This window comes from Leopardus geoffroyi, chromosome E2, assembly GCF_018350155.1.
Source record: "Leopardus geoffroyi isolate Oge1 chromosome E2, O.geoffroyi_Oge1_pat1.0, whole genome shotgun sequence".
In the NCBI taxonomy this organism is placed as follows: domain Eukaryota; kingdom Metazoa; phylum Chordata; class Mammalia; order Carnivora; family Felidae; genus Leopardus; species Leopardus geoffroyi.
In genome coordinates, this window is record NC_059335.1 from 8,648,818 (window position 1) to 8,657,378 (window position 8,561).

General features: G+C 46.8%; 1 protein-coding gene across 7 annotated transcripts in view; it reads left to right on the top strand.

Moving 5' to 3' along the window:
• Nucleotides 1-7,760, top strand: part of LOC123578055 (orphan sodium- and chloride-dependent neurotransmitter transporter NTT5-like) — a 58,421-nt gene extending 50,661 nt beyond the window's left edge. For 5 of the 7 annotated variants that reach the window (XM_045440567.1, XM_045440565.1, XM_045440566.1 and 2 more), the window contains 11 exons: nt 185-601; nt 1,044-1,201; nt 1,392-1,518; nt 1,712-1,887; nt 2,084-2,194; nt 2,369-2,610; nt 3,977-4,163; nt 4,564-4,765; nt 4,885-5,044; nt 6,174-6,336; nt 6,548-7,760. In XM_045440567.1, the coding sequence (XP_045296523.1) occupies nt 262-601; nt 1,044-1,201; nt 1,392-1,518; nt 1,712-1,887; nt 2,084-2,194; nt 2,369-2,610; nt 3,977-4,163; nt 4,564-4,765; nt 4,885-5,044; nt 6,174-6,336; nt 6,548-6,793 (2,112 nt within the window). In that variant the 5' untranslated portion in view covers nt 185-261 and the 3' untranslated portion in view covers nt 6,794-7,760. Of the gene's footprint in view, nt 1-167; nt 602-1,043; nt 1,202-1,391; nt 1,519-1,711; nt 1,888-2,083; nt 2,195-2,368; nt 2,611-3,976; nt 4,164-4,563; nt 4,766-4,884; nt 5,045-6,173; nt 6,337-6,547 lie in introns of all 7 variants that reach the window. The other 2 variants (XM_045440568.1, XM_045440570.1) reach the window with 2 other exon arrangements.
• Nucleotides 7,761-8,561: the final 801 nt, after the last annotated feature.

Below are 8,561 nucleotides of genomic sequence, written 5' to 3' on the forward strand. Positions count from 1 at the left end.
TTGTTTTAAAATTATTATTTTCTAAAGGCAGGCATATCCTTGGTATGTTTTCAAGGGTGGAGAACTCCATGTTCTTATCCACATAAGGATAAGAGGGTTTGGAGGCCTCAGGGGTTCTTGTACAATTAGTCTTGTCTTTACTTAGCTCATATATCTAAAGTCTGTAGTTCTTGATGTCCTTAAGGTCAACAAGGAAGGAGGCCTCACCCCTGCAGAAGCAGGAACTAGAGTCCACCCTGGATAACAACTGTTAGTGAAAACATGGAGGCCCAAGATGAGAAATCCCAGACGTCTAGACCTTCGGACTCCAAATCCTTGACTATTACTTCCTCAACTCCCCAGCTATTAAAGTCTGAGTTGCCTACTGAGGAATTGATGGGGAAGGGACAGAAGCTTGACACTCTGTCACCAAACATTTGGTCTGATGAAGATAATGATGAAATATTGGAGACCACAGACAGTGATGAACTGAAGGATAAAGCCCCCCCTGATCGACCATACTGGGCCAATAAAATTGAATACCTTCTGGCCCAGGTGGGCTTCTCTGTGGGGCTGAGCACCATCTGGCGCTTTCCTTACCTGTGTTTTCACAACGGAGGTGGTAAGCCTGGGGACCAGGAATCATGGACCCACAAGGGGGTGAGGAGCCAAAGGACTGTCCTTGCTACTCCGAGGTCTCTGAGATATGTGTGTGGGGGTGGGGGTGGGATTTGGGATCCTGACTAGGACAGGAGGCAGGTACGTGAACACCTAGGATGTGGGTGGGTGGGAGCAGGGTAGCTGAACATTTAGGTTCATGAGGATGGTGGAGCTGGAGGCCTGGGTCCAGGGTGGGCTGGAAACTAAGCATCTGGGTCTTCCAGAAATTGGGGGAGAAGGGACACCTGGGACTATGAGGGATGTGGAAACAGTTGAGCCCTGATGCCTGTGGCCCTGAGGGAGGTCACGGGGGGGTGGGAGGAATGTGTTTTCCTGGCCCCCAAAGAAGTCTAGGCACGGAAAAGCCAGGTGGTTCTCAGAGCCCTCCTGACTCCCTTGCACAGGCAGTTTTCTCATCATCTACATCCTCATGCTGTTCTTGATCGGGGTTCCTCTTCTATTCCTGGAGATGGCAGCTGGTCAGAGAATGCGTCAGGGCAGCATTGGTGTATGGAAGGTCATCAGCCCCTGGATTGGTGGTGTGGGGTATACCAGCTTCATGGTGAGGAGTCCTGGGCTGCCCCGACCTGCCCTTTACACCCCACTCGCACCCTGACCCTTGTCCTGGGATGGGTCCCATGACTTCACTTCCACAGGTCAAGTCTCTTCAGTTCCCAGTCCTCTGTCAGATCCCCTGCTTTCTGCTGGCCTACCTTTCTTCTCCTGTCTCCAGAATTCTCCTTGGTCCCTAGGTGTGCTGCATTGTGGGCTTGTACTACAGTGTGCTCATGGCCTGGAGTCTCTTCTATTTAGTTCAGTCTTTCCAGTCTCCACTGCCTTGGTCAGTGTGCCCCTTACTGAGGAACTCCAGTACTTACGGTGAGAAGAGAGGGAAGAAAAGGGCAATTGGGAGGGCTGAAAAAAGGATAGGGAAATGAAGAAGGAAGAAGATTGTTGAGAAAATTGGGATGAGCAGGAAGATGTTGAATGAGATTGGAAGGAGGAGGTGGAGGGGAATTGGAAGGGGGAGTCACATGGTCTTGCAGCTTCCTCCATGCCCAGTTCACCTCAGATCCTGAATGTGTGCGGACAACATCCACTACGTACTTTTGGTACCGGAATGTATTGAAGGCCACAGACAAAATCGAAATGGGTGGGCTACCAGTTAAGCATCTCAGTGTCTCTGTCTTTGTGACCTGGTTAATTATCTGCATCTCCATGATCAGAAGACCCAAGTCCTCTGGAAAGGTGAGCCACTCTCTAACTTACTAATCTGATGGACTCCTTTCTACCTGAGACCCCCTAATATTCTCCTAACCTGATGCCTGTAGGCCTCTACCTTCTAACACATACTAATATGACCTTTGACTCAGTAGCCTTTGATCCTACTGTCCCAGCGTCTGTCTTTGCTGAACTCTGTTTCTGAATCATACTTCCCACTCAGATGCTGTATGTCTCAGTGATCCTTCCCTACTTCATCCTTTTCTGTCTCCTTATCCGGAGTCTCATGCTGGAGGGTGCAAAATTTGGTCTCGACAATTTGTTGGCTGCCCAGGTGAGGTGTCCCCTGCCCTTGAATTCTCTTACCCACATGGGGGTGTCAGGGACAGGATGGTTGTCAGTCTGGTAGAGGTCCTCCTAGTTCCCTCCTTCACCCCCTCCTCATCTTCCATCAGATCACAGACCCCTCCTCACTTTATATCCCAGTTTGCATGGTACTTCTCCCCAGGTGCCAGCTCTGTACTCTGTGGAAGTGTGGCGCCGGACAGGGAACCAGATCTTTTTATCCACGGGCCACGGCTTTGGCAGCTTCATCGCAATCAGCTCATACATCCCTCGATCCAACAACTGTGTCATGGATGCCTTTGCTGTGGCTCTTCTCAACTTGGTTGCCTCACTGACCGCCATGGTGTTTGTATTTGCCACAATGGGCCACTTGGCCACAAAGAACAACAACAAATGTTACGTAAAGTGAGCCCAATATTTCATATGCAGATCATCAAAAAGACCAAAGTCTTAGAAATAGCTCGTGGAATTCCAGCCTAGGCTCCCATCTAGGCTCAGTCAGTATGGGACCCTCAAATGGGAGCATCCTAAACTGTAGAAACACCTGAATCGCTCCAACTCTGTCTCTTTCAGGGCTGCCTTTCTAAACTAGTAAAGCCCCAAACTCAGAGGTTTTCAATGGTGTGTTCACCCCATTCTTAACTGGGGATTGCCATGGAAAATTAGGAGAATAGCTTTAGCTGAATCATTAGACAAAAAAAAAAAAAAAAAAAAGACCCACAGTACCACCAGAGCCCCCAGAGCCCACTCCTGATTTTCTTCTCCTATAAGATTCATTCTAAAAAATATCCATGAAACATTTATAAAACACCTCCTATCTGCCAACCCTGTGTTGGGTTCTGGAAACACAACCAATGGTGAGGCAGATCACCATCCCTGCCCTAAAGAAAACCACAGTCTTTTGAGGAAGCAGATACTAAAGATAATCACAAAGTAGATGATAACTGGTAGTAAGGGATGATGAAGAGACACAGAAGAGCAAACCACTAACTTCCTGGGGCAGTCAGAGAAGACTTTCCAGTGGAGGCAATCCCAAGCTGAATCTGTCTCCTGACAAATAACCACCACTTAGCATGCTTTCATAATGTTTCCCATTCATAGACCTACATATAAAAACATATCATTAAAAAGATCAGATCACACCATACTACTTTTCTGCAGCTTGTTGACTTGCCCTTATGGAAGTAAATCTTGAATAGCTTTCCATGGCAGTAAACAGAGTTTGGGGGGCTGAGTAAGGATGTGTAGGACTTTGCATATGGAGAATGGTATAGTGGTAGAATTTGGGTAGACTGAGTGGGATCACAGTGGGTGGTGCTAGGCAGAGAGAACACCACGTGCCAGAGATACTGAGCAATGGGGAGCATGGCAAGTGGAAGCAGGCTTAATGGTTGAGTATGTCCAAAATAGAGAAGGTGAAGAGTTGTACATTAAGAGATTGGAGAGGCCAGCAGGTCAAGGAAGCTGAGAAGCTTTAACGTCGTCCTGAAATTGTCTAGTAGGAGGTATAGGTCCTAAAGCCCTCCATGACACTGTAGGAAAGACCCCTCCAGGTCTTAAGGCAGAAACTCTGTGGCCTCCCGCAGACACATTATGAAAGTAGGTGTCAGGCAGTGAGGGCCAGGACCCTGGAGACCCAGGTTTCAGTGCAGGCTGCACATTAACCAGATCAAAAACTCCAGACTAGTGGTTTTCCTTCTTGTGTGAAAGATAAGAGAGAAGTTATCTTAAAGGGCCAAATGGTTTTATGTGATTCTACCCCTGTCCCCAGGAATGCCAAGACAGTGATGAATCTGATAGTTACTGGGGTGCTGCCTCCTGAGGTCCAGCCCCCAGACAGTCTGTATTATGAGCCAAGCTCCATCTACCCCAAATGGTTCAAGAACCTTCCTGAACAAATGAAAAGCATGATCCTTCCCCATTTGTCCAATTGCAACTTATCTGAACAATTGAAGGAGGTAGGTAGGGGTTGGGGATGGGGTCCAAATGTTCCCTTCAAAGCCCCCAGCACACCAGAAACGTCAGCTCTCCTTAGGTGCCTCTAGAATTCAGAAAGGCAATTCTCAGCAGCATCCTGAACAACCAGGACCAAGGTTCACAGTATCCTTCTGTGATAATGCAGGTGTAGCCTCCAGAGCACCAAGCACTAGAGTTCATATAAGCCTGTTCACCCCATCCCCAAAGAGTTGCCAGACTAGCAGCTGTTGTTGGAGGAAGTCCTCATGCCTCAAGGCCAGAGGAGTTTAACAATGTCCATCGACAGTGCTACAGGTAGTTTCCTAGAGGAGGAGAGGAGAATGCAGTTAGGGTTCTACAGAATGAGCTCAGAGCCCTTACCATTCCTCCCTTCACTCACAGGTTATGGCGGGTCCTGGTGTGGCCTTTGTGGCAATTACTGATACCATCTCTGTGTTTCCTGGATCCACTCTCTGGGCCATCGTCATCTTCATGTTGCTGGCAAACCTGGGGCTGAGCACCATGATAGGGATCATGCGGGGCATTATTACCCCTCTCCAGGACACCTTCGCTTCCCTCAGGAAACAGACAAAACTGCTTATAGGTACTCGGGCCTATGACCCCACTCCCACCTATGGCCATTGTCTAGCTTAACCCCACTGGGACTCTTTTATAACCTAGTTTGAATTCTGACCTTGATACAAATCTGATGTTTTCCTTCAGTGGGCATCTGTGTGCTTATGTTCCTGGGCAGCCTCATTTTTGTGAGACCTTCTGGCAGCTACTATGTGAACCTGCTGGATGATTACTGGGCATCTCTGCCCCTCCTCCTCATTGTCATCTTGGAGAATGTGGCCATGGCCTGGATCTATGGAGCCAGGAGGTGATGTCCCAAGCCCAGGATCTCCAGCCATACACCCACACAGCTAGGGTCTCTAGGGAGTGTCGGCCCCTCTTGCTCTCACTGCCAGGTCTCTGATCCCAGGGCTTATGGAGAGCCCCCAGGAGGGTGGGAAGGAGGAAGGCCTGGGATGATGCCTGGAGAAAATAGCTGTAAAATGGAAAAGCAGTGAACAGACTATATCAACTCCTAGCAGCTCCTGAGCCCTACTTTTTAACCAGGGTAGTGTGGGCATACAGTCCCTCACTTCTCAAATGTGCTCTGGACCAATAGCATTGGCATCGCCTGAGAGATTATTAAAAATATAAAACCCTGGACTCTACCCCAGACCTTTGTATCTGAATTTTAACAAGAACCCCAAGTAAACTGTCTGCACATTAACATTTGAGAAGCATTGTGTAATCCAAATGTGGCAGCATTTCTAGGTGATAGTGGTTCTTGGCATCAGTTGCTGATTCATACACTCACTCTCAAATATTACCCAGAGTGTGCCCAAGGGGCAGGCAGGCCTTGTGAGCCCTGGGGATACTGGGATAAATTAGACCGAGTTTCTGCTCTCAGAGTCCAAAGGAGATGTATGTAAGCAGATTTGGGGGGCAGGGTAGTAAGCCTATGATAGAGGCAGCCGAGCTTACTCTGGGAACACAGATGGTTATGTAAAGAAGATTGAAGGGTCAGGCAAGGAGGGGATGCTTGAACAGAATCGAGACAGATGAAGGGGAGTTTGTCAAGGGAAAGAAAAAAGGAGGGCGTTCTAGGCAAAAGGAACCCAATGTACATATATGTTGGGGTTAAGAAGGTGCACCAAAGAAAGCTGGATAAGTGGGCTTGAAGAAACTACATTAGGAACTCAGCCTTTATCCTGAGGGTGATGGAGGAGAGAAATGTTTTTGTTTTGTTTTTTGTTTTGTTTTGTTTTAATCCTGAGGCTGGGACAGAAATCAGACTGAAACGAGATGAATTAGAGGGAAGAAAACTGGTTGTGGAGGTGAACAGAAATGTTTAAGAAACGTGAAGCTCTGTCTCCCAGGCTGGGTTTGGATTGACCCCTCCACAAGGCTGGGAAAGGCCTGAACAGGCCCCTCCAAAGCCTCGTGGCCCTTCTTCCCAGGTTCCTTGCAGACCTGATTATCATGTTGGGCCGCCCCATCTCCCCCATCTTTCGTTGGCTGTGGTGCTTTCTGTCTCCATTTGTGCTGCTAGTCCTGTTTGTAAACAGCCTGATTCATCTGTGTCTGAAGAACATCACCTACTTGGCCTGGGACTCAAGCATTGTGAGCCTCTCTCTCAGACCCCAGAACCCCTTAGGGAGCGGGTGAGGACTTTGTGATCTTCTCTGGCCTCTAAGACTCTGCCACCTTATTCTCGGGTTCCCTGGGGACCCAGTTATCTAGTTTCTTGTCTCGGTTCATGTCCCTACCCCCAACCTCTGTAGCCTTCCTCTTCAGAGAAACTGGGTATTCTAAATCTTCCCTTTCTCCACAGTCAAATGAGGTGATCCGAACTTACCCATCATGGGCTAAAGTCTTGCTCATCATCTCCATCGTCATTACCATCTTGCCTATCCCTGCCTACTTCCTGTACACGCTCATTGATGTGGCTTTTCCAGTCTCCGTGATTCACAATAAGGTCACAGTTATCTTCAAACCTGAAGCTAAAGGGAACTCGCTGAAGCCCCATCCACGGCTTCAGGTGATTCAAAGTCAAAAGGTTAATAAAATGGATAAATAACCAGGGAAAAACCTCTCTGCCATGTGAGTAATTCATCTTGGAAATAAAGACTTGGTTTATTTGGCAAAACATCGCTTTTTGTTTTCAAAGTGGAACTCCCCGGCTGGCAACTTGACGTTAGAAAAGGTAAAAGTAGCAATTGCTAATGTAACTGGACTCAAAGATGTTTTGTTTTCCTGGACTGGGAAAGTTTTTCTGGCCAGATGGAGGTTAACACAGCAGTCATTCTCTGCATCTCCTACACTTGTCCTCACCAGACACATAATAATGGTGTTCTTTGACTTCCAGTATTTGGTTGATGGTGACGGCTGACCCCTACTTCTCCTAGGCTGCCTTCCTCTTGGAATTGGTGGTACGTGTCAAGTCTGATCCCTACAAAACTAAGGTAAAAATGGTGCTAGTACCCGTGAAACTTTGCTTTTGTCATGAAAAAAAAAAAAAAATGCCCAACTCCCACTCTTGCCTTCCATTGACTTTGTTCAATTCAAATGCTAGAATCCCAGGCCCTCTCTGCCTGGCCCTTCCTGTAAGGAAACAGATAAGAGACCGAGTCTCAGAAAGCAATGGAGTTACCGATTATAGCAAAGTGGTTAACTATCTGCTAATTGATGACTTCCTCCTGTCTCTCTTGAGCAGGAATAGCTGATCAATTTACCAAGTCTACCAAGGAGCTTAAACCTTTATCCAACATTATATATTTTTCCTAAGGTGGTCTAGGAGACTGAAGGAAGGATATTTGCCAGAGAATGAGGGAGACAGTAGAGGTTAACTTCAGAGTTTGAAGACTCAAGAAGGACTTCATTGAAGGCAATATGACAACAAAATAAGACAAACAAGACACACCATAGATTAAGACACCTAAAGTGTAACATCAAGTATATTTCAACAATCCTCTTTATTTCTTTTAAATTTTTTAAGTTTATTTGTTTGTGTGAGAGAGTGAGAGTAAGAGTGAGTATGCAGGGGAGAGAGAGGATCCCAAGCGCTAACAGTGCAGAGCCTGAGGTGAGGCTCGAACTCATGAACTGTGAGATTATGACCTGAGCTGAAATCAAGAGTCAGATGCTTGACCGACTGAGGCACACAGGCACCCCAACAATCCTCTTTAAATGCATGGATGAGCTTAGAAGAAATTAAGGGACATCTTTAAGAGGTTCAAAAATTAAACCTAAGCTTGGGGAGCCTGGGTGGCTCAGTCGGTTAAGCCTCCAACTTCGACTCAGGTCATGATCTCATGGTTCATGGGTTCGAGCCCTGCATTGGGCTCTGTGCTGACAGCTCAGAGCCGGAGCCTGCTTCAGATTCTGTGACTCCCTCTCTCTCTGCCCCTCCCCTGCTCATGTTCTCTCTCCCTCTCTCTCTCAAAAATAAATAAACATTAAAAAAAAAATTAAACCTAAGCTTGAATTCAGCAAGGGTTAAAGCTAGTAAATGCCAGTGTAGGAACTTAGAGATTTTGGGTTTAAAGTTTAGGTGAAGACTAAAGAAGAACTTGGGTTCATGAAAGAAAAGGAAATCCCCACACATAGAAAGCTATGAAAGGGTTAGATAGCAAGAAAATATGTATGTATTGGTTCTGTTTCTGATAGCAGGCAAATAATGTCTTTTTTTTTTTTTTTTTTTTTTGAGAATTTGTAACCCAAAACCTTCTCACACATGGAATTTTGGTTCAGATTCACACAACATGCATAGTCTGAAAAACCCAGTTGAGATTAATATAAAAGGTGCCGGTGGACAGCACCTTGCCTCCAGCACCTGTCATAAGTAA